This window comes from Aythya marila, assembly GCF_965140915.1.
Source record: "Aythya marila genome assembly, chromosome: 13".
Lineage (NCBI taxonomy): Eukaryota > Metazoa > Chordata > Aves > Anseriformes > Anatidae > Aythya > Aythya marila.
In genome coordinates this window covers 1,841,463-1,867,498 of record NC_139054.1, presented here as the reverse complement: position 1 = coordinate 1,867,498, position 26,036 = coordinate 1,841,463, and the positions used below count along the sequence as shown (strand labels likewise).

Below are 26,036 nucleotides of genomic sequence, written 5' to 3'. Positions count from 1 at the left end.
AGATCTGTCTGTTCCAAACCTGCTCAAACCGAAGTCAATGGTGCAAACTCTCTGACTTCAGAACTGCCAGCGCCTTGTAACCCATCAATGGAGTACCAAGGGCATATGTTTCACTTCTTTTCGTAATTCAGGAGCTCTCTAGCATGATAGCAGACAGCATTATCACTGTCATGGAGCAACTGGCACAGGGAGGCACTTATGTGATGTTTAAAACTTATCTTTGGTAAACACACACAAATTTGTAATGTTTTACTTCCTGATCATAAGACAAATCTTCATTTGCTACCAGTGTGCGAGTAACGAAGCTTACACAGGACATTGCTAGTATAAAACATTTTTTTCAAATGCCACTGCCAAGGATTTGTTTTTTAATTCATTTAAAAACAACATGGTCCTGGGCTTTTTTTTTTTTTTTTTTTCTGACTCCTTTTATTATGCATTGAAGCATCTCTGATCAATAATAAATTAGCAATAAAAAGCAAGCCCTATGTGCTCAATTTTCACCTTCTTTCTCGTTCTATTACCTTGTTGTTCAGGACTACTATAATCAGAATAGTTGTATCTCTTTCATTATCTGTGAGTCAGATCCTGGGGTTCAACACTGCACTACTTCAGCGGCCAAATCTCTCGCTCAGGTCAGCGGAAATTTTGGATTCACAAAAAGGCTGATTCTGCTCTTGGTGGAGATGTTTCCTGCTAACCCCTGCTGATGAGCACTCTGGTGAGGGGAGGGACCTCATGTCTCTGGTGGGAGTCGAGAATGACCAGACGTGAGCCTACAAGGAGGAGCTCAGTCCACCGAGAGGCAGACCATCAATGCCTATTTCCAAAAGGTGCTGCAAATAAATGTTGGAACTGCATGGGTATTATTGGTGGATGCTTTAGTTTAATGTGCCCAGAACACTGGCATTTCTAGAATTAGGCATTTCTACTGACAGGCATCTCAGTAGAAGGCTTAAGTTTTCATTTCCACTATTTAAATTTTGCTTAAGAATTTATTAGAACCCAGACCTTAGTGCATTTTGTCTTATAAAATTAGAATAATTTATATCCTTCTCTTTTCATCCAAAAGAAAAGTACAGCCCAAACACACATGGGGGTATAAATACATCATGAATAACAATAACCATTTTACTCATTTTATGATCTGCTTAAAGGTGTTTGAGACATCGACCAACCAAACAACTTTGGCAACTTGCACAAAAATATGTCCTGAAATCAAAAGTGATGATAGAACTTGGTTTAATGAGGCGTTTATTACGGAGAGAACTGGAAAGAGAGAGGGGTCTAAGTGCTGAGGAGGTTACCGTGTTCCTAAACCATGCCGCTTTGCATTGGTATGTGAAATGGGTATGGCTGGTAGATGATAGGCGGTTGTCCATGAGCAATGTAGTAATTGCTGAAGTTTCTGTCACTGATATATGGAGCAGGCTGATAATAGCATGTTACATTAGCTGCATTTGGGATGATATTTTGTTCTCCCAGCACTTTTAAAGCCAGAATTGTAATCATATTCAGAGTTTGTCTTCGTTCGTGTCCCATGAGACAGACTGTGCTCTCATTTACAACTCCACGCAGAGTCATCAAGTAGTCATACTTGCTTTTTTCTTCCCCAATGAAGTGGTTGCGCAGATATGACTCAATTTTCCTTTGCTGCTCAGCAACATCTGGAAAATCAATGAAGAATCTGGAGCACATGTAACGTTCCAGAGATTTAATTTCAGCCTCATCTGCTGGCTTGAAGTCACGAACCAGGAGATTGCTGTACTTCAGAAGGCCGCCTCCTCTGATCTCCTCAGGGTTCCTCGTGGAGATCAGCTTGTACTTTAAATGGTCCATTGCTTCATTGAAGTCTCCATACATACTCTCTGCAATAACAGTGGGGTGAGAGTCCTCTGCTAGTTTGCAGTCTGTTTCTCTGTAAACATTTAGTATGGAGTCCAGAATGATTTGGAAGGAGTCCACGCTGAACTCGAACTGCCGTCTGAGCGAGTTGACAAACTTTAACTCTACGTTCTTGCCGCTGTTGTTTGACAGCGAGATGAGACTCCAGCGGTCGTGGTCAGTAGAGACTTTGACCATTTTCTGCACGTAGGCATCTTTCATGGTCTGGGCAGTGATTTTTTCCTTATTCACACATTTCGGCAAGAAGTCCAATAGGCAATTAAGAACTGCTTCCTTAACAACCTGGAACTCGAGCTCACTTGGAAGTTCCACCCCAAAAATGATATCTAGGTCCTTATAACTAGTTCCATTCTGCTTCACTAGGATGTGGCTAGCTGTTGAACCGTTCAGGCGGATATCTCGAACAGTGATTTGCTTCTCGATGAGCTGTTCTTTCACCACACGAATTATATCCTTGGGTTTTACTTCCAGTGTTGGAAAATTCCCTCTCCCGTGAATAGGTATTACCTCCGCTAAGACTTGATCCAAGATTTTAATCTGATCCCAGGTGAGACTACTGAATCTGTGGTCTAAGTCCTCGGTCATTGTGATATCAGTTGGCTAACTACGGAGAAACAGAAATTAAAAGAAAAATGTTAGAATTTGCTCAAATAAAGATGGGCTGACATTTCACTGTTATGAGAAACATATCTTACTTCCTTGGTGCAGTGATAAAGCAGTTAATTTTACACTGAGACACAATCCGAATTAACTGTCTGACTCAACCACCGCACTTCTCGCAGGCTTTTAATTGAATTTTAATGTAGTCAGGTTTTAATCCTGCTGAGAAACCATTGTGTTATTGTATAATCTGTGACTCAAAGTCAGTGCAGTAAACCATACAGATTTAAAACTACATTTGAAACTACTCAAAGGTTAACAACATGGAATACTTGGTAGTTACAAAGAAACTCCATACAAATTTCACTGAGCTAAAATCAACAAAAGGAGCAAACTTGGTTCTTGTCCTGTCTAGACATCTCCTTTTATTTTCAGTGATTTGCACAATGAAAATACTGAAAGACTAAGTAGCTTTTTGAAAAAGCACAAATAATGCAACCCACTCGTTGTTTACCTAGCCATATGCCTTGAGTGTACTTCGGTTTCTGTGGGTAATCTGTATGCAAGCATCCTTCAACACTGTTTCTTATGGTTTACGAACTGGATATCCAATAACTGTGCAGCTATTTCCACTATATTTCTGAAGCAAAATCTTTCTCTTCTATCCCGTTAACCATCTGACAGCAAGGATCCAATGCTGCAAGTTCGTGTTTGCAGAACTGTCAAGAAAATCCCTTCCAGTCTGCACTGATACCCTAAAACCTCTCAAGAAAGCATGCAAAGAAGCCCTTGCAGAGATATTGGGATAAAACTCCAGCTCTGGAATGCCTCAGGTTAAAATTTTCTCATCTTCATATCATCTTATTAAGCAAGCAGATAGAGCTTAGTATAGATTATTTACTTACATTTTATAATGAGCAAACAAATGCTGCAAGCCCCAGAATATTGTTTTTTAAATGATTCTAATTGATCATATGGAAACTTTATTTTAATTAAATTTGTGTAATGGGAATTTAAAAGCTTTAAGTTTTTAATTTGATTTATGTATGCTGAGAATACAAACACAATCATGCAATTATATAATTAGGCGTGATTACAGTGAGGAAGAAGTGCTTTTAACGAACGCCCAAAAAGGAAAATATTGCCGAGCATTAGGTGTCTAACACACACCAAAAGACGCCTGTCCTAATCTTACTGCCTCCTGATGCTGATGTCAGCACTGCAGAATGAAAACTGCTCCGAGGGCTCTTTGAACTTCCCAACTCCATGGGCATCGTTCCCTTCTTCTAGCTAAGCTTCTGCGCTTCTTTTGGGGTAGTTTGCTCAGGTGGTGAATCAAAATGTTTTAGTGCTGAACCGATTATACGATTTTTCAATGCTCTTTCATAAATCACGTGCCAACTCAGGGGTAGATACTGTGATTTCCTGCCACCTCCTCAGTCAGCCTCCGTGCAGGGCTGCTGCGACTCAGCGAGCTCAGCCTGCAGCTGGGTTTGCTGCTCCACACAACAGATGAAGCAAGAGAAAAGTTAGGGAGGCAGCGGGACCTTTCTTCACTGCTCAAAAGAGAAAAAAATCTTCAGTTCACACAGCTATTTGGGGCGTTTATCAGCCATTGATAACTCGTGGTTTTCACGTGTGATCTGAAACGGCTCCATGGTTCACGAGCCACGTGAAAGAAGTGATTTTCAGGTACCTGACAACACTGCAAATGAACTACCGAAGCACGGAGAAATGCTGCAGCTGACAGATGGCTAAAACATATTTTTTTAGCTAAAGCTCAAGAATAACAAATAAAGTAAAATCACACTGAGTAATAACACAACTGAAAAGGGTACAGTGTTAGTTAGTAGTGACTCTCCGTGTACGTGGTCATATATTTCCTGCCTTCAGATTCCACGTACTGTACTGCAGTAACCTCAAGTCATTTGTGGACTGATAAATGGCTTGGGAACAATCCTGAGCCACATCTCACATACTTCTGGTATTGTTTCAGCTCTAAAGAAAGCTAATGAAGAACATACGTAATTTGAAGCACCTTTCTGGCCTCGTTAGAAAGAACAGAACCAACCATATGGTTGATGTTAAACACATGGCTTAAAAGTTTGCTAAATCAGGACTATTTATTTATTGCTAAATAATAGGAGTTTAATTGCCACTGAATTGTAGGTGTGAAGGTCTTGGATCAAATCCTACAATTCTGGCACAGCTGTGTTGCTCCTGACATTGTTGATGTATTAACTCCATATACACAACACAGAAATATATATATATATTTGTTTCCATACAAACTTTCCTGCAGGAATTTAAAAATACGGCATTAGAACTGAAAGGGAGAGAAATTGCCATCCACCACAGTATCTATCTACTTTACACGACATGCTTATTCCTTCATTACCATCAGCTATTTCTTATTATGATTGCACGCTTGCTCCTTTATTACCGCAAACAATTATTATGGAAAACTTCTATCCATCTTTCATAGCCCTTATGACATCCCAGTGCATTTTTATCATGTTTTTTATCATCAAAAATAGCTGTTGCAGAAAGACACTGTGAATTTGTGAAGCAGTACAACTGTGGGTGAGTGAGGAGGTTGGGAGGAGAGTGTTTTGCATAAACTCTCTTGCTGCCAAGTTTGTCGTCTGTGGTATTGACAAGTCAGGTTATGGTGGACCAGCTCTAATGATCCAGCAAACTGACCGCTGTCGGCACTGCTGCGTAAGCTGTACTGTTATGTTGTGGGACTTGTCTGATACTGCAGCACTTTGAAAGAGCTTTTCAAGAGTGATGCTGTGACATGAAGTAACAGGCTTTGAGAAGGGAATGTTCAATCCCCTCTTTAGCAGAGGAACCCACCTGAAACACCTTTTGAATGTTGGAAGATGGAATCCCTAAGTAAGCTTAGAAAGCCATTCAAATCCATTCTTTTTTCTCTTTTTTTTTTTTTTTTTTTAACACATTATCAATTATTTTCAGTTTCATTGCAATATGCTAAGATTTTAAAATGGAAAGAAAAGGTAATGTCATCAGGTATTTCTTTTCCATTGAAGGGAAAGCAGATAACTTCTGTTCCTTCATTAAGAGTAGCACTTCAAAATTTTATTCCTCTCAAGTGATTTCTGGAGAATCTGGTGATGCCCTGTGAGTTCAAAGCCTTGACATGAATGTCTGAGAAATATCTTATGACAAATACCAAGAATTCTGTGCTGAAATGATGCCTTCAGTTTTAACAAGTAAGGAAAATGTCCTTGGAAAAAAAAAACAAAAAACAGTATTAAGGCGTCAAGAATATAATTAATTTACAGATAGATGTAGATAAGTGTTTTGTTTTGTTTTGTTTTAAAATTTACCAATTTTCTTTCAGTTTGTAACCCAGTACATAACTCTGCACCTTCTTAGAAGGACTTTCTCTTGTTCTTTTCCTTAATCTTGTTAGGCAACGAGAACAATTTCCAGGCAATTTTATAGTCATTAGGAACCTTGTTTCTTAAGCAGTGGCAAATTTATTTACCGAGGTGTTCAGGCTAATGTCAGGAGTTATTAATGCAAGTAGGCCTCAGTGACAATAAATCAGCAGTAGTCCTGGGGCTATAATTAGTCACAGTGCTGTGCAAAACGGGAGATCACGGGATGAAGGGAAGGCAGCTCCCTGCAAGTGCCCCGTGTATGGACGAGGCTGAAGGCGAAGGAGCTCTGGGTTCATGGGAAAAGGGGCTGAATGGTGGCTTCCTTCTCAGCACCGCGCTGGGATTGCACGCACACATGCTAAAAGCATTTCATACACTTTACATTTGATGTTTTCCTAGCTTAAAGTCCGTACATGGACACATGGAAGGCTGCAGAAACTCTTGTGCTGTGGCAGTGAAAAGAACAAATAGCCTTTGAAATTGTATACTGAAAATTGGTGGTTGTTTTTTTTTTTTTTCCCCTACATTTTATCAGTATTTGGAACTTATTGAAACTCTCTCCTAAAGATTTTTTCACTTTTTTGTTTATGGGATTTAAAATGTTACTATGTGCTGCAATGGCCCCTGAATCCTGCCTGATTTAAGATCTTTGCCAGATAAAGGGATGAGGAAAAATAGTTTTCCGGGTACTTACTTATACTGACTAGAGAAGCACAGAATAAAAAGAATCATACCTAGTCATGTGTTGTGATATATTAATCTTATTATAAGGTTAGAAGAATATGACCCTGATTCAAGTTCCAGTTTGTCCTCAAATTGTCACTGGTGAAGTGGTTGCAATGTGGAAAAATGTTTGGGTGGTGGGAGATCATTAAACACATTTTTGTGAGCGAAACATTGAAATCAGGGTCTCTAACGTTCTTTAGCAGGGTTTGGACTAAACATCTATGAGTTTGGTTTTGCAACAATAAAAGATTTAATTAACCAGTTCTTAACATAATGCCATATACTAGCTTCATCAGAAAAAAAAAAAAAAAAAAAAAAGAAAGAAAAAAGAGTGGATCTGGCTTTACAACTGAATCAAGAGAATCTGCCAGGCTAATGACAGCTTTAATGTTCCACGCAGCTTTCATGGAAACAGATACTTACAGTCTAGAGGACAGTCTCATCAAATTTAGCTCATATTTTACCAATAAACCATTTAAGATTCTTTTTTTTTTATATACTCTACAATGTTGCTTCAGCGTATTTTCAAAGGCTTTGCAATGTATTGGCACTGTCAAGCAGAATACATCTGAAATAGTTTTTGTGCAGCTGTGTTAGCTCTGGTCTCTTTCCTTTGCTTTTATCTACTACCCAACTTGTCTATTTTACAACAATTATATGGAATACTTTAACGCTCCAATTGTCTTTACCTTTGTCTGCACCTGAAACCAGTTGCTAGGGGACCTTTTAGAGCTCAAGTAAAGCGTCTTGCAGCTGCTGTAGGAGCCCTGCGTTCTACCATTTGGGGATTTACCCTAGAGCTGCTCCAAGTAGGTATTGCAATTTTTCCCCTAAAGCTCCGTATTGCTTTTGCTACATACACATTAGACGCACCACAGCTGATTTCTGTGTTGTCTTGTTAAAGTTTTATGTTAATTCAAAGATACATTTCTCCCCTAAGCTGGACATTTTCAAGTGTTTTGCATACTCGCTGACTTAAGGACTGCAGCTGGCTTTAGCTCTGAAGGCAAGAATGTTGAATGTGGATTGAGTCCTGGTTATAATTTAAATGCATGTGAGAGAAGCATCTGGGGCACCCTAAATGGGAACATATTTAAACTCGATTGACAATGTTTTTCATGAGTTTTTCCTTCCATTACTGTTAATGCATGCAGTGAAGATACTGTTTATTTATCCTGTTATTGTGAGATAACGCATGATTTGCCATAAGTTTTCAGTACAGTTACCATCTAGTTACCCTGAAATAACAAATAATAACTCAAAGCCATATGCTCTTCTCTGATGAGATAAGGCTGGATGGTGTGCAAAACAGGCTTCAACAGAGAGTGGTTTGCTTGGACCATGCCACAGAACATCACCTTCAAGGGCAAAACAAGCATGTAGAAGAGAAGCAGAGATGTTATGAACTAAAATGTTTCCTACCTTTTCTCCAACCCAACCCAAGGAACAAGGAAAAACAACACAGTTGTGTACCAGCCTGCATCAGCTCTTCTCCCAGACTGAATGGATTTGCAGAACAGTATAGCACAAGGGCAGCCATACTCTGCTATAGCACAAAGCTGGGAAAAGGAACTGAGCAGCCTAGACTTCTGCTGAAATGTTGCAGGATATTGGCTCAGTAGCATGGCAGTTCTCAGGAGGGACCAGATAAATAAGGAGTTTACTTTGGGCAACTGATACTAATGCATAATCCATGTTACGTTATCCTGGAGATGGGTTTTTTTTTTGGATGTTGAAGTTTTCCATCATGACTCACAGTACATTCATTATCAGCTGCACGTGGATCTCACAGGGTAGCATTTTCAAGGCCAGCCATATTGTGCTTTTTTATCACTTCTCACAACATGAGGGTGCTTCTTACATGGCCTTCAGGTTCAGCCTTGTAAATGGCATGGTATGAGGTATGGTCAATCTTCTATTTGTGCTAACCTTGTAATAACTTAAACAAAATAGCTGTGATATGCAATCTTTAGACTACTTTGGGCTCTGGTCATCACTGGGAAGTTACATCTTCAGGTAAATACTATTTGTACTACCGAATGAATGCTGGGGACTAATTCATGAATAATATGTCCAGAGAAAATGCAAAATCCCATGGACTTACCGTGGCAGGACAATTAGCAAGCACGTATCCCAGCAGTTTAATAGGATGAGTCACTGGATCCTTTGGTAAAAATACGAATTGTCATCTTGTCACTGATAAAAACGTGAACCACCCAGGGAAAGCTGCAGGGAAAAAAAAAAGCACAAAAACAATAACATCCTTTTTGAGATAAATGTTAACTACCAGTCACCTGCTGTACATAATAAATCATGCATTATGACTTGGCAGTCCCGCAGTCATAACAAGAGCCTTTTAAGTCAGAAATGATAAGGTAAAAGCAGTGGCAAGGCACAGAAGTGCTCATAAAGACTCTGGGTTTCAGGTCATACTTAATCCTCTGCAAGGATGTTAACAACTTGCTATTTTCTCTAAGGGATTTAAAATAAGAAGTTAATATTATTAATAGACATGCAAATTAGCAAGGACAGAGGGGAATTATACAAAAAATTAGAACTAGTAACAACTCAGCAAAATTGAATATTATAAATTGTGAAATGGTTCCTTATGCCTCCTAAAAATATGTACAGATGACAGGAAGGGCTATTTCTTGGCAGACTAGGTTGGCGGTTCATTTACAGTAAGCCCAGGATTCAGCCTGTTGCTGGAATTTCCATGCACCAAATGGCCCTTTGACAAGCTAAGCAGGAACTGTAAAAAAATCAGGCGCTTCTGATTATACAGGCACTTCTGACTATTTCTTCTCTCAGGGATGTGCTGGCAGCCTGGCAGTCTTGGTAGGCTTTCCTTCAAAGACCCTCCTTCCAGTGCCCCATCCCACTAAGTCCTGACACCTACAGAAGGCTTTAAAGCATCCCGAGGAGCACCCTGTCTGGTGTATGACTTGATGTAGATGTGAACTTACTCCCTGCTGCAGAGTTGTGCTCCACAATCTCGTCTTTTAGGCCAAAGTATTTATACTACTGAGTAAATACAATTGTGAAAGTATGACTTGAGTGTAAATATAAGCACAATCTGTGAGAAAAGCTGAAATAATAGCCCCGTATGGTATGGACCATCATATTAATTTAATTAAGAATATTATGGTTTTGGTTTTGTTTTTCTGCCATGCTACAGCAGTCATGTCATTGTCACTGAATATGTTTTTGCTGCTGCCAAAAGCCCGATAGTTGGTTTCCTCACACTGTCCTTGCTGTGGCAGGACCTCAGCAGCTCTCAGCTGCTTTCCAGCTCACGATGGGCTGCTGATTGAATGAATGGATGTTCCCTGACTTGCTCCCCAAATCTGTGCGGTGACAGCTCCCGTTTGTAGCTGGGAACCCAGGGTTTGGGCCGGCAAGGGCTGAGGTTGGGCTGCGAGGAAGAAGGCAGTAATTTCTTCAGTGCAAGGAAAAGCTTCCTGGCTGCTCAGCTAAAAGAGTCCCAGCATGCAGAGTCTGGCCTTCTGGAGGGAGAGTCAGACAAATATATAGGCAGCTACTTTAAAAAAATACATCATTTGGTCTTTTTTAACAATGAACTACTGTTATTTCCTTCTGTGTGAGGGCGGAAGGTTTAATGGATATATGATAACCATTAACGGATATATCATCATGATAGAATAGATTAACACTAGAGTAGAATTAATGGCTTCCCTGGTGATATTTAGGGGAAGGAAAGAGGGACCTTTGTATTTTTTTGTGTGTGAACACCCATTATTATATAATATGTTCATAAAAGCAGCAGCTGAGATTGATGAAGTGCTTTGGCTGTTGGGACTTTATTCTCAATGGCTGCCTTTTATTGACTCAGTCATTACAGGAAGAAGTGTATCAGTTTATTGCTCCCTGCTCGTGGCTTCCAGGATTTTTTCTTCCTGGAGTAAAAATAAAAATAAAAATGACTACGTCAACAATCACATTTTATCTCAAAGATAATATCCTTCTGTTCTTGAATTCCAAATGTGAGTTGTGACGGTGCGCACTGACAAACTCGTTTCAAAGCCTCTTACCCTCGTGGCTGTGTGCACAATGAGCAAGGCACACGATGCCAGCACACGACTGCCCCTGGGCTTCCCCTCAGCACTGCTTGGGAGCCCGGTGCCAGCCGGCCGCTGCCTCTGGGTGCTGTCCTGCCCCCAAACCCCCTGGGTGCCCGCATCCCCCCTGGGTTTCAGCGCCTGTGGGGGTTGCTCGGGCACTCTCAGCTCTCCCCCCTTCCCCATGCAGTGCACGATTGCTCTCCGCAGCTCTCCAGACTAATACCAAAACCTATTTACTCGCTCGAGATACCAGTGACTCAACCTGAAGCTCACTTACCAAAAACTCTATTATTATGACTAAACTGCAGCAAAAGCCGGCAAGTTAAGGAACAAAACAACCCTCCTTTGCCATCTACCAACCATCTTCACAGTGGTCTCTCCTCTTCAAATGCCAGAGGAGGAAGGATGAGCTGTGCAGGGTGCCACAGGCTGTCTTCTGAAGATGGAGGGCATCTCGAAGTCAAGGCTCTCCCCAGAAACCATCCGGAGGCTTCTTCCCCTCTTCTACACCAAAAGAGACCCAGCGAGGTACAGCAGTGGCAGAGCAGCCCAGGAACCTCCCTGGTGGGATGGCCCTGGTCAGGAAAGCATCAGAGGAACCCACCAGGCTTGTGGTTGTGTCCCTTTGAGGTGGCTCCAACACAACGTGCACGAAAGGTTGTATGGATTTCTTCTTTTATTGAACATCCCAAAAAGCGCTGCGCCTTGCTGGAAGGTGTACTTAGTCGATTCAATCAATGAAACACTTTTTTTTTTTTTTTTTCTGAATCAGTACTGAGCCACTGACGTACGGAGGCTGGATTTTGATAGTACGTACTGTAGTACAACGCACCTGGAGAGGCTTCCTTGGGGTGAGCCAGCGAGCTGAAGGCGATCGGCATCACGTTGCTTAAAGACCTCTCGGTACCACTCCTGCTCTGCTCTGCATATTTCATAAAGTATCTGCTGCTAAGCAGTGACCCTGTCTCACTCCAGAAGCATTTTCATTTTATGGCCGAAGACCTGAACTCCTTGAAGTCTCCGGGCTGATTTGCTAAGCAGCTTAGGATCCCTCAGAATAAAGGCTCTTGGTGACTGCTGTGGTACGTGGTGAGTTTAAGGCGAGCTGGAAGAAACTCCTGTATCCTGGACCAGGTTCTGCTGGCACCCTCCCCTGAATCTGTCTCACATAACTGATAATACGGGGAATCTGGGTCCTATTCCAAGATCACTCTGTCCCCAGCTGTTTGGTTTTATTGCTATTTGTGCTTGCAATGGTAATATATAAATATAATTCATGTATTTTTGAATTCATTTCCATACTTGCATTAGAAACTTGTTCTCTGACTACACAGTACAGTAGCGGGATTTCTTTTTAATGCTGTTTTCCCAGGTTTACAAGTTACGTTGTAAAATTGGGGAACATACATGAATTATTTATTAACTTCAAGCACTTGCTGTACAAGAGTTTATTCTTAATGCTGCATCAGTAAGAGCCAACAGTCTCCTAGAAAATAGCTTTTGGTAACTGAAATGTTTTCCAGAGTTCTGTGATAAAGTAAAAGCTGCAAAACTCCATTCAAACTACATCAAGCAAAGGATTAGGGCTGCAGCACCGGCGTCAGGGCACTGCTGCTCTTCCGTGGTGAAGGGAGAATGAAATGCCTCTGTTGACACTCGCACTAAAACGCAGCGAGAAGATAAAGCAACGACAAACCAAAGAAAAAGGCTAGAGCCCTGCAGCAAAGATGTGTGTATTCATGACTTTTCCATCACTATCAATAATGCATAATGACCATCATGTGGATGACGACACCACGTTTTGAGACAGACTGAGTCAAGCTTTCTATCACCAAACGTGAAAAAGCATTCGACATGACATTGGATGTCAAAAAGGCAGGACCTGCTAGATAAGCAAAGATCCAGTAGAAAGGGTAATGGAGAAGAAAATCAGCTGATGCTGACATAAATTGACATCTGCTGTGCCAGTTTATAGCGTTTCACGGAAGAAAACAATTTTTTGGTTAATACGTACTGAAAGAAACAGTTTTTTAGAGACACAAAAATATCTTGCTTAGAAAAAAAGACAATGTTAGTTTATCCACTTACACTCCTGCAATGTGAAGAAACCGTGCTCAGTATTATGCTCAAATTTTACAGCTGTCTACGTTATTCCTTTATAGACTGCACTCTAATTCTGCATGGCAGTGGATGGTAGGTAGGTTGCCAGTTCCCTGTGGTATCTCAGAGTCTGTACTGGAGCTTCGAGTAACTTTTTGCATAAAGATGATGGCAAAGGGAGAAAGCCAGACTACGACTTACAAAAGACACATACAGATGGATAGGTAGGAAGGTAGGTACGTGGATAGATAGATAGATAAATTGATAGATAATATTTAAATCCCAATGGTACAAATTCAGTTCTCACAGCAGAAATTCCCTTGGTATAAATGGGAGCAGAACTGGCCCAGTATGTGCATTTGGCTTGAGGTAAGGTAAACTCTGAGCTCTCTCCTGCTCTTCTCTACGTTTGCACATCATATATGTGCCTTACATCCATAAGGCAAATACTTTCCCCCTATACAGGCAACTACTGGGAATTCAACAAACACTGTTGATAATCTCAGGGTGATCTGCTGTGGGGTAACTTAGCATTAATGCAGGAGGCAAAGCACTGATGGCACGGACGAAACTTGTCCCGGGACCCACATGCAAGATACCCACAGCCACAGCTCCGGATCATCAGAGCTGAGGACCATGAAGGCTGTGACACCGATCTGGATTAGAAGCATTTCAGAAATAAGGGTAGAATTTCATTCCTTCGAGCAGTGTTAATCAAAGAATTAATTTCCACTGCCAGCCTAAACGCTGTATAATTTACTCTCCAAAATAACTCAACTGAATGTGATTTCAATGTGATCTTTCAAGGAGTTTCTTCCACTTATCTGATTTATAGTGGATTCATAAATTATCGGAGCCTACTGTGTCAGCAGTTACTTCTGAACTTGAGCAGGAGCTGTTTCCACGCTCTGCAGGGCAGGAAGTTAAGTTCAGGTCTTTGCTCACAAGGGTCAGCGTTAGACGTCTCTCTTTCTGGCAGCTGAATCATTACAGGTCACATAGTTCTTAATACAGTGCTGTATGTCTGATGCCTAATGAGGCAACAAAACTGAATTTACTGTAAAGTTTTGCCTTTAATGCATAGCTGAGCAGGGATGGCGTGCAAGCAACACTACCACGAGGCCAAAGGTCTGCAGCAACAGCAAATTAGAAGAATTGTTACTGCTCACTTTAAACTCAGCTGTGGGAATGCAAGAAAGCTCAGATATAAAGGAGGAGAAGGAGGAGATAACAATCCTGGCCCTGCAGCTCTCCCCTGTGCACATCCAGCCCTGCTCCTGGATGCTGCAGCCACAGCACACAGGAGGACAACAGGGCAGGGGGAGGGGGTTACATGTCTGAGTGGGACAGACACGAGCCACACCTGGCTCTAAGGAGAACACGAGCAGAAAGTGGGGGAGAGAGTCCCTGCTCCCGATTCATGTTCATTTATTATTCATTTCTTGGCCTTTACCAGTGATCCACATCATTATTCATACCTACCTTGTTGCTTTTTATGGGAGCCATGAAAAAGAACTATTCCTGCTAATGCAGCACAGGGAACACGGCGCGTGTGGCCGTGCAGCCAGCCCTGCTCTTTCCGCTGGAACAACAAAACATGCCTAAAGATGTGCAGCGCCTCACCAGACGCACCACCGAGACGTGCCCGTGGCTCGGAGCAGGCAGCGAGCACTGAGGGTGCATTTCTGTGCCGGGAAGGCAGCACGACAAACCGCTCCTGCCGACCCCAGGCTCCGCACGCCGGCTCGGTTTGGCACAGGGCAGCGATGCCCCGTTGGCAGAGCACTTTTGGAGTTCAGCTCGGAGAATCCCAACCAGTGGGACCTCGGCTCTGACCTCCTGCCGGCCGTGACCCCGGAGGCCTGAGGGATGGCACAGGGGGGCTGCAGGGTGCTGGGTGCAGGGTGCTGGGTGCCCCCTGCACCTCAGCACCCCACTGAGCATGAGGCTGCTGCTGCTGCCATCCCACCCCAAACTCAACAACTTTACAGGATTCACACCAAACCACCACCACCACCACCACGGCGAGCCCCCCATAATTCACGAATACATCAAGAAATAATAAAGAAAGAAGCGGATTTACCCCACACGCTCTTACCAAAAGCCGACAAAACTCGCCGTGTCCTCGCTGCCGGCTCTCACCGAGGCCCCACTCCGGGGCTCCGAGCTCCGAGCTCCCAAAGTTTCCCAGCGCCGGTACCGCCCGGAGGAGCCCCCCCCCGGGTACCCCCCGGTACCCCCCGGTACCCCTCGTTCTCCGGGGCCGTGCTGCCGGGCGGTATCGGGGCTGAAAACCGGGACCGGGACTGACCGCGAGGGCTCCCCCCCCCACCTCCCGGAGCCGGGTTGGAGCAGGGCCCCGGCGCCGCAGCCGCGCAGCCCTCAGCGGGAGAGGCGCCGCCGAGCCGGGGCCGCTGCTGTCCGCGGCCGCCCTGGTGCTGAAGCGGCCCCGCCCGCCGCCCGCCCCCGCCGGGCCTTGTAGCGTAAACGGGGTGGCCATGGCAACCCGCGTCACGCAGCCCGAGGTGGGGCTGCCTGCCCCCCCCCTTCTCCACCTTGTATCTCGTCCTCCTTCCAGCCCTGCCCCTGCCTCCATTCGGGCCTGAGGCGAGGAAGGGCCGAGGAAGGTGGCCGGGGATGTGCTGACCCCACCAGGGCTGCCCCTGGTCCCTTGGCACTCACCCGCCCCCCATGCCACGGGGCCCAGGGAACGGAAAGTCCCATTGCGCGGAGCTCCTGCTGCCCGCTTCTTGGCTTGTACTCCCAGAGCGGTGTCAAAACAAAACTGCCTTGGTTTCGAGATAACTTCCTGCACAAGCTTCGTTCTCTGTGTTTGCAGGAGCGCAAAGCAGACCCAGTTGAGGCCAGCCCCTCGCCTGGTGGTTACCCGGTAGCTGGGTGCTCACAGAGCAGCCAGGGAATCATACTCAGGGCTGCAGAGTAGAGGGACTGTGGTGATTTAGCCAAACTCGTTCACAAAATCCCCGATGTAAGCACAAGGACCAGCAGGTTGGTCACTTGAAACCCTACCTGCTGGTTAGCTGCAACGAGAACAGCGCCCGGCTCTTGGGAGAGGATCTGGCCCCACAGAGGCTTTGCCGGGTTAAGGTCCCTCTCTGCAGACTCCATACGCTCCTCAGCAAGTGCTGTCACCAACTCAGTTCTAGTTTGTTTCTAGTATATTTAGAAAGCCGGTCTTTCCATCTGTAGGCTTCTAAAACTGGATGGAATAAATCACCTCATGGAATCAGCTTATAGCATTTGGGTCTTTTCTTTGTCATTTCTATTCTGCTGTAGTACTAAATACCTTCTATTTGCTGTGCAGCGTCTAAGTTTGCTTTTGCCACTACACATAAGTACAATGAAAGATAATTTACTTTAATGTTCTGAGAAATTCTGCCAAATGGGTAAGCCATGATTATTTTTGAAAAAGTGCAGATTTAGTACTACTGTGACTCATAACAGTGAGCATACCCTGACCAAAAAAAAAAAAAAAAAAAAGGCTATGTAAGTATTTTAAGCTAATTTTTTTTTTTTATAAGCAAATATATTTAATAACCCGAAAGAGACACATTTTTACTTTAACATACAGCACCCAGATACTTCTAGACTGGCTCTTGGGTATTACACAAAATCAAGATTTTAGCCTTTTATCTTGAAAGAACTCAGCGCAATGCAATCTGACCCTTGTTAAATATAAAAATCCCCAAACCAGCTGTTATACTTTAGGGCCCTTAAAAACATCTTCAATGTCTCTTTCCTCTTGAGAACAGTTTTACGAATGCAGCGATAAAGTGCTGCTGCAGCAATTACACAGCACTTAGTAATTAAAAAAAAGCTGCTTATGAACCGACTTCATTTTATGCCATAAACGCCAAGCACTCCGCATTAGTTTATATTCCTGGCTGTCAAACTGTAGAAACAAATCAGGGATGAGATTTTCATAACTTGCAAGCCCTCGTAAACACAAAACGCAAACCAATTCTCAGCTCCAACAATTTCATTTCCCGGCACGCCGTCTCCCAGCCCATCCAGCCAGGAGCCCCCAGGCAGCGAGCTGCAGGACAGAGGAACGGGCCACGAGTCACCACGAGGTGCCAGGATGAAGCCCACGGCTGTACCCAACACTTGTATGTAGCTGTTGAGTGATTGATTGGGCAGATTAATTAGTTAATGGCTCTACTGCACTACAAAAACAGTAAGAGCTAAGTATTTCTTCTCTTTTTTTTTTTTTTTTTCCAGTCAATATCACCAGATAATTTCCATCTTACACCATACCTGGGTAAAAGAATAGTGTTTAATATACAGAGAAAAGCTTATGGTCAATGGTTGATGAACCTACTTTGATGTCAGGCAGGGAGAGCTGGATTTTCTTGGAACTGTGCCTTTACCTCTTTGCGCATTTTCGGGGAGGTGGATGTAAATCTGTGCCATCGTGATGTCACCGCGCTCGTATGAATGGCCATAGGCAGTGAGGCCAGAGAAATGATCGCAGAGCTTGCAGCAATATATTTTTCAGCAAGTAGAAAAGTGACAGAAGGTGTTGAATGAAGGAGAAGGCCATCTGCGTGATGAACTCCTGGGTTCAATGAGGTTGATGGAACTCTTGCTGCTGAGTTCAGTGACGCTGGGATTTCACCCGGAGCACTTTGTTTGTTTTGGAAATGAGGATTTTAAAAGTAACATCCAAGGCCAGGTCTCCTCTGCGGATGTGATGTACAAGAAAGGCTCTGTAAAGCCTGGGCTCTTGCTGCCTCCTCCTCCTTTGGCCCTAATTCAAGAAAGCACTTAACACATACATAAATACATTTCTCATCAGCAAAGCTTTTCAGCAAACACCTAGTTTAAGGATTTTCTTATCTCTAATTCGTTGCTTAAGAAGTAAGGTATTACTCAATAGGAGTAAAAGTGGGATAATCTAGCAGTAAATCCTTATCATTTATATCATTTATTACCAGAGCTTAGTCATCTTTTGACCAATGACGCACAGCACTGATTTCTTGCTGAATAAAATTTTAGAAGCACAGCCAATTTTTCACAGAGGCTTGGAACCGTGCCCTTTATCTGTTTTTATGAATGCACAGCTCCAAGTCCATAGCATGCAGTAGAAAACCTAACGCAAGGTCATGATTTGCTAGAATAACAGCACCGAAATCCTCAACTGCAACAGTGGGGTCCAGCCCTACCTTCAAATTTTATCAAATTTCATAGGGATTTTGGTGTGCAGAGCAAGTTCAAACTGTGATAACAATAAAGGCAGTTTCAAAATGATGAAGATTACCCAGCTTGGAATTGTAAAGGTCAGATCCTGATCTACACTTCCCCAATTCTCACGTGTATTTAGATCTGAGATAGCCTGTGCATTTAGCTCTCCACTCTGCAGCTCAATAGAGGGGAAGAAAATAGTTTTTACCTTTGGAAAATTCCATCACAGTACTACATTTTCACTCCAAAAGTACCGAATTTCATGTCATGAATGATGCATATTCTGTCTCAAAGGGAATCATTTGAGAAAAAAAATAAATAAAAATCCCTGTGGCCTTAATTTTAAAGTTCTGTTTCTGAGACAACATGGGGGGTGGGGTGGAGGGTGGGGGGTGGGGAGTGCACTTTCCAGGTTAACTAGGCATTCACTTTGCTTTTGCACACAAAAAAAGAAAGACAACTGCAGGAAATTTTCCTTTCCAGACTGCCAGAGTGAAAGCAGCAGCCTGCACACATGACTGTCAGAGCAGCGCAAGCTCTTCCTCTTGTCACAGGGCGCCTTGCAGCGAGTGCTCGGCCAGATTTCAGGAAGGAATTTATACTGCCCGTGTCTGTTTTTACAATCCAGTAGCCGTAGCGTGCCAATCAGGACTTACTGAATAAAAGAGGCTTCTTGAGAACTACTTGATGTGCAAATTTCTCTTCGGGGAAGTGGAAGGAGAAAAGTCTGAGTTTTTATAGCTCCTTCTACCTTTTAGTGAGTTTTATTCTTAAGTAGGAAGAGACTTGTTGTGTTTATTTATTGCATGAGCCTAGAAGTGGCGAATGTTTTCATTCACCCAGAGCAGGTCTTTTTGAAGGCAGAATGCAATTCCCGTTTTCTTCTGCCATTGATGCTTGGAATGAAAGCAAATCAAAACAATCAAAACCATGAGATTAGTCAGAATTAGCTCTTTTCCTGTACTGATGCTCAAGCTCTGCTCTGTATGAAATAATTTTCCAACCTTTGGCCAGAGAGGAAAAAATTGAAAAGCTCAAAATAAGCTATAAAAATAACCATTTAAAATTTCCTCAGGAAATCTGTTGAAATACGGATGCAATTTTCTGCAGTAACTACTTCAATTTGAAATCGCTTCTTTAACTGTGGGAAACTAGAAAGGCACTGCCAGCACCGTACGGAGATCAAAGCTCGCCGGTAGGGTGGCAGACAGACTGCGAGACAAACGAGAGGGCTCATGCATGAGCTAGGTGCCACGTGAAGGGGATGTGAACCAGGTCTAGCAGGCAGAAGGCTGCTCCAGGATGAATGAACCACCCGGGGAGCTCCTGGAACATTCAGCCAACTTTGCTGTAGCTGTCAGATTTTGGAGAAGCCCACACACGCAGTGATCTCAAACGGAGATTTGATGGTCCAGCAGGTGAGAGGCTGCAGAAAATCCACTTCGCATCGTGACTGTGGAATAGAGTGAAGAAGAGGCTTCTAATTCCAGACACAGAGTGGTGAGTGTTGGTTTGTTGGGAAGCCAGGGGAAATGGGAGAAAATGTGGCCTCGTAAATCCGGTTATGCTTCCAGAAATATACCATAGGAACATTAGATGCTACTGGGAACACACATAGTAGAGCTAAGTGCTCAGCAAAGCATGCTAACCTAATTTCATGATTACATGAAAGGAGAAAATCCTGACTCATATTTTATTAAAATTGTTATGGTGAATCAGCAAATTACTCTGTTTATCTCCTTCAACGTCAGCACAGTGAAGTCTGGAGCAACTTGAACTAATCTCCCTGCCCTTGTAAATAGAATATATTCAGACCAGCTGAAGCTGGGCTAGATGGAAACAAGCAGTAATTCGTCATTGACGGACAGCTGGGAAGCTCAGAAAAAATGCTATTTCCTGACTGTCCTGCCAGAAGGAAAGACACGCTCTGCCTGTGCCTTTCATCTCTGACTCCTTTATCATGCCAGATCCCAAATTAAACATTTACACTCAAAAATTCTGTGGGCATTATAGCAAGATCTCCCCATATGGCAAATGCTGGTCTTTTATACACACGCCCTTTAATATATATCCCTGTGGTGGCAGGGAAGAAAATAAAACTGCACAGAAATGTATAACTTGATCTGGCTTGTTTAGCCGCTGATCCAATCTTCTCTCTTAGTAAAGCTCAAATAATCTGATTTTTTGTGGGGGGCGTTCTGGAGCACCTGAGGGAAGAGAATGAAATCCTGCCTTCCTACTGTAGGCTATCAGAGAAGCTTCTGAAATGCCATCCTGCATTGGTTCTCAGAGCATGTAGTGAAATTTCCACCTGTCACCCTCTCAGACCAGCAATGTCCCGTTGCAGAGCTTTTCCAGCCCTCCTGGAAACTTTTCTAGCTAGGCAAAGATGTAGGCACGTGCACATCTGCGTATATGCATCTGCACCTGAATACGTGCACACCTGCATATACTCCAGGGGCTGCATCTCCAGGGGTAACTCCTGCTAATTACAAGATGAAATCCCGCATGAATTAATCACACTGAATGAATGTGAATGAGCGCATCGTTTGGGTGAAAATACCTAAGTGTATAGCACGGTTATTCAGGTTTAAAAAAAAAAAAAAAAATCAATCCTGCTCAGAAATCATAGAACTATGAAGCCGGGTACAATTTTGGCAGGTCAGTCCTAGTCCACAGTCTTTTAAAGATGTAACCTTCCTCTGCCACCTGCTATTGTCTCTTGCCTGACTGAGAAGTCAGCCTGGACTTTCTCTTGCTTCTAATGAATTGATAGCACATTTATTTTCTTTCTCTCTTTTTATATTCCCCATCCATTGTGCAGCAACTCACTTTGTGCCTCAGCTTTCACCATAGGGCTGGTGGGATTTCTCAGGTAACTGCTCACTGTGTCTGGATAGGCTGCACCGATGGGCTGAGGTCAACTGCATGAAGTTTAACAAGGCCAAGTGCCGGGTCCTGCACCTGGGGCGCAATAACCCCAAGCAGAGCTACAGGCTGGGAGAGGAATGGTTGGAAAGCTGCCAGGCAGAGAAGGACCTGGGAGTGATGGTGGACAGTCGGCTGAATATGAGCCAGCAGTGTGCTCAGGTGGCCAAGAAGGCCAACGGCATCCTGGCTTGTATTAGGAACAGCGTGACCAGCAGGGCTAGGGAGGTGATCGTCCCCCTGTACTCAGCTCTGGTGAGGCCGCACCTCGAGTACTGTGTTCAGTTTTGGGCCCCTCGCTACAAGAAGGACATCGAGGTGCTTGAGCGGGTGCAGAGAAGGGCGACGAAGCTGGTGAGGGGCCTGGAGAACAAGTCCTACGAGGAGCGGCTGAGGGAGCTGGGCTTGTTCAGCCTGGAGAAGAGGAGGCTCAGGGGCGACCTTATCGCTCTCTATAGGTACCTCAAGGGAGGCTGTAGCGAGGTGGGGGTTGGCCTGTTCTCCCACGTGCCTGGTGACAGGACGAGGGGGAATGGGTTTAAGTTGAGCCAGGGGAGTTTTAGGCTGGATGTTAGGAAGAACTTCTTCACTGAAAGGGTTGTGAGGCATTGGAACAGGCTGCCCAGGGAAGTGGTGGAGTCACCATCCTTGGAAGTCTTCAAAAGACGTTTAGATGTAGAGCTTAGGGATATGGTTTAGTGGAGGGCTGTTAGAGTTAGGTCAGAGGTTGGACTCGATGACCTTGAGGTCTCTTCCAACCTAGAAAATTCTGTGATTCTGTGATTCTGTGTTCTCACAAAGGAAGCTCCTGTGCACACACTGCAAAGCCAGCTACTCCTTGCAGCCTGGTGGGAACTCCTGACTGTAGTCAAGCACCCTCCTAAACGTCTCCTTCCACAGGAGGGACAGAGAGGGAGAACCTGAGCAAAGAGGGAGCAGCAGAAGCAGGCAGGGAGTACAGAAAGGTATGAAAAGAAGTTTGGGGGAGTGAACGATGAGCAAGGAGGGATCTGCTGGTTTAGAGGACGACCTGGAGCAACATCTGCTGCTATCTGAATAATGCATGTGCTAGCTGCCACTTTGCATGGAAAGGGGAAGAAGAGTGGAGGCAGCCCTGCTGCACCCTCAGACCTCACTGCTCATCTGCCACTGCAGCAGCAGTGCGAGGAACAACGCTCGTGGCTCCCACGTTTCCAAAGGGGAAAAGGCTTACGTTGGATTTCAGGGTGTTTCTAACAGAGAATGGCTTAGGGAAGCAGCAAGGCTCCTTAGTATTATTCATGTGCTACACAGAAGCATTTCATGAGCTTTGAATGAAAAGAGCTGTAGTGGAGCTTGATATTATTATTACTTATTATGTTGTGTAATCAAAATGAACGATGAATACAGAGCAAAAGAGATTCCTTCAGAGAATAAACCGTTCTGACAAATACTGTACAGAAAGTAAAGATTTGTTCTGATTTCCATTCTGAGGACATCCTTTAAATGCTCAGTAAGGCACAGGCTGGCCTGGCAGCAAAACTCTTTTAATTCCTGGAGCAAGGAAGCAGTCACGCAGGCTTCTTGGTGGTTCCCTGCCACTCGTCCTTACCTGGGAGCTGCCCCTGCTGCAGGACCAGCACCAGCTGTGGGGCTTCCCACTCCCCAAGGCCTCCAAACTGGAGATGAAGCTCTCCATTGCCTCACCACTCCAGAACTCAGAAGGGAACCCAACAGGCTGCTAGTGGCCCCTGAGCGAGGCAGTTCAGCATTTCTCTGTTCTGAGAGTGAACAAGGAGCCCAGGTGCTCTAACACCTCACTGGAAGAATTCCTCCATGGTTCCTGAGACAGATCACACAGCGATTGCTTTATGGGGAGCTGGCACATTGTTTTAGGATGTTCTCATTTAATTCAGCCGTAAAGATTCATGCTTTTCATCGATCCCCACCAGTGGCTGTCTGCACACCAGACGCATTTGCAGCTCCCCTTAATGAGCACAAGGATCCTTTGGAGAGACGGCAGCAGGATTGTGGGACCAGCTGAAAAATGCTTCACTGGCTGCTAAGCATCGATGCTCGGTTCTAGCTGAAAGGCTGGTCATAAAAACAAAGCTGTAGCACCATCTGCAAGGAGTTTTAAGAGGTGCTGGCACGGAGGTTGGCCTGGGCAGTTCCACCACACGCAGGTTGTGTCCAGCATCAATGATCGGACGGAGTCGTGCACTGCCATGCACCCCGAGCAGTTCCTGAGCAATGTTTTGTGTTCTGGTGGGTGCAGAGGAGTATTCATTTGTTCTTCTGTTGCTTTCGTGCCTATGTTTTCAGAAACCATTGTGAAAAAACAAACTCCTTTGGAGAAAAATTGCTTTCAGCAAAGGAGCTGGTGGTAGTTGCTGTTTGACTTCTGAAAATAGCAGTTTTAGTAGCTCTGGGAGTCCAAACAACCTCCCAGAGCTCAGGAGGCACGGTTGTAGCACAAGCTTTCTAATAATACAACAACATACTGCTCAGACCCCTGAGAAATGGTGTGATCGTGTTTTCTTAGTTACACTTGCTAGAGAGCTTGCATCAGAGGACTCCTACCTTTCTAAAGCCTGTTCTTGCATTTATCTCACCAGTCACAACCACGCAACATCTCCGTGATATCCACCAGAGGAGGCAAAGTAATAATCTACTGAATGTATTTTTTATCTTTTGATACAGCCTTCCAGCAAGAAACCAGATTACCACCAGCAAATGCTTCACAGACAGCTGAAGTGCATGAAGTATTGTTTAGGAACCAGTTGAAATTAGGGTCCTAAAAGCTGTTCTTCAAATACTAGTAGCAAGCAGCATCTGGTGCATAACTTTATGCATAGACATTAATGTATTGGGTTTTATTCCCACTAGGTAATGCTTTTCACCTGTAGAGCAATCAAACACAAAATTTGCTTAAGACAACCCCAAAGACTCCAACTAAGTGGTGCTGTTTGTCATAAACCTGCAAAAAGAAGGCTTGGGGTTACAGGCTTACGTATGGTGAGAAATCTCCAGCATGTTTTTCCAACCACTCAGCATGCGATTATGCAGGGATGAAGCACTGATGTTAACACCGGTTGCTCTGACATTGTCACAGTACACTCTGTTTTTTCATACAGATGTTTTCTTCCATCAGGGAGCTCAAAACGGAAAGGCTGATGAAAGCGAGGATCAAAAGCTTATGCAAGCTGGATCGTGTTGGTTTGTTCTTTCCATTACCGTGACATCAAGGATGCCTCAGGGATGGAGAGGCACTGAGCACAGCTGTGAGCAGAGGGCTCTAGCCCCGTGCTTACCACCCAGATTTGTGATAGTGAAGTCGGGGAGATTGCTTGATAAACAGCCTACAAATGGTGCTCTGCATCCCATGCTCAGGGGGTCACATCTATTGAGGATGGGATGGAGAGGAGTCTTATCCCACCTGGGTCACCGTGCAGGGGATGAGGCCTGGCAGGTCTGGCCCTGGATGTGCAGCAGGTCCTGTAGCACACCCTGCTTGCATGTAAAAAATATGCTATTTCAGATAAAAACATGTGCCTCCTGCTGTCTCCGGGAGCCCTGTCCTCCTGTTAAGCTGGTATGGCCATTCCTGTGCCTACACATCAGCTTGGGATTAATTTATTAAAGAAAAGGGCATTTGTTTCTAAAAAATAAATAAATGCATGTATTTATTTGTTTTCAGATTCTCTTAACTGGCATGCAACTCCTATAGTCCTTTTCCAGGAGAAAAATCACTTCCCTGTCACATTAATTGAGTTTCGTTTTCTTCTTAAATCTATCCCAAGCTTCTCATCTGCTCAGTGGCTGACAGAGTATTTTCAAAGTCTGAACATTAATCTCTAAGAAAAGAAATGAAGCATTTTCTGAAAAAATAAACTTTCAGATCTTCTTCAGCATGACCAATCTATTTTCTTCAAACTGTTTTTGATTTGGGTGAAACCCCATATCCTTATTTTAAATTGACTACCAACATCCCATTACGGAACATGACCATTACAGCTCAGCAGCTGGCTGTGTCAGGCTTACTGGGAGAGATAAGCTGGAAATGAACATCAGTAAATTAATGGTAATTGAACATGGAAAAATCTTTCCAAAAATTCACCCTAGTGATGTGGGGTCCCTTGGTTTTTACTCTACCATTGACTGTCAAAAAGGTCTAGCTTAAACTGGCAGCGCTTTGTCTGAAAATGCCACTATCTGGGATCATCAGAAGTCTTGATGGCCTTTATGGTGAGAACACACACACACGTCCCACATGGAAGCACAGTTTTTTGTTGTGTCTCTGTGACCCACAGGCAAAGTCCTGCAGCCCGGAGGAGCCGTGGCTCTAGCAGGCACCTCTGGGGACCCGTGAACAGATCCCAAGGGGCTGAGCATCCTTCTCCAGTGCTAGCACGGGTGCTGTTCCCCGATAAACCCATCTTCCATTCTATTTTGCCTTATTTGTTACTTGAAAAGACCGACCCGTTTTCATTTTAAAATCAAGTGTATTGCTCTGGTGGACCTCAGAGGTACAGAATCAGATAATTAATGACAGTACTGGAGAGTTAAATGGCTTTATTGAACTGATGCTTTTATGCCCTCCAGCTGCCTGCTTTTCAGATCCTGGCAGGTTGGCTCTGAGTACCTAGACAGTGTGTCCAGCTAAGGATGTTTCACATTCCTGCTTTCCTTCCTTGCTCTCCAAAGAGATGGGAGAAAATCCTGTGCTACTTCATCTAAATAATGCCCATATTGTTGGTTTTGTGTAAATTACAGGTCAGAACATGAAGGCACTTACAGCATGGCACGTATAAGAAAAGCTATTTGTTGTCATCACACCTGTCAACAGCACCCTGGTCTTCTAGCAGAACTATTAAATTGCAGTTCTGCTCTGTCGCCCTCTTCATCCATGCATGGCCGAAGGAAGGGAAGCCAGCTGGAGGCAGGCACTTTCCTTCACGTTGCTTTGTGTTCTCCTCAGCAAGAAAGTATATAATGTGTGGCGAGCATGAAGAATAACAGAAAATTAGGCTTTTTTTTTTTTTTAAGAAGGAAAAAACACAACATGAATCGTTGGACTCTTCTGTCCACAGAAAATTTC

General features: G+C 44.0%; 1 protein-coding gene across 1 annotated transcript; it reads right to left on the bottom strand.

Moving 5' to 3' along the window:
• Positions 1–1,143: 1,143 nt before the first annotated feature.
• TENT5D (terminal nucleotidyltransferase 5D) lies at positions 1,144–14,982 on the bottom strand. The gene is made up of 3 exons (XM_082771133.1): positions 14,922–14,982; positions 8,746–8,867; positions 1,144–2,509 (listed from the first exon to the last, which is right to left on the bottom strand). Exon 3 carries the CDS (start codon positions 2,488–2,490, stop codon positions 1,315–1,317), a length of 1,176 nt encoding a protein of 391 aa, XP_082627259.1. The 5' UTR covers positions 2,491–2,509; positions 8,746–8,867; positions 14,922–14,982; the 3' UTR covers positions 1,144–1,314.
• Positions 14,983–26,036: the final 11,054 nt, after the last annotated feature.

Coding starts and splice junctions, on each gene's coding strand:
- TENT5D (XM_082771133.1), bottom strand. CDS start 2,490: ATGACCGAGGACTTAGACCACAGATTCAGTAGTCTCACCTGGGATCAG.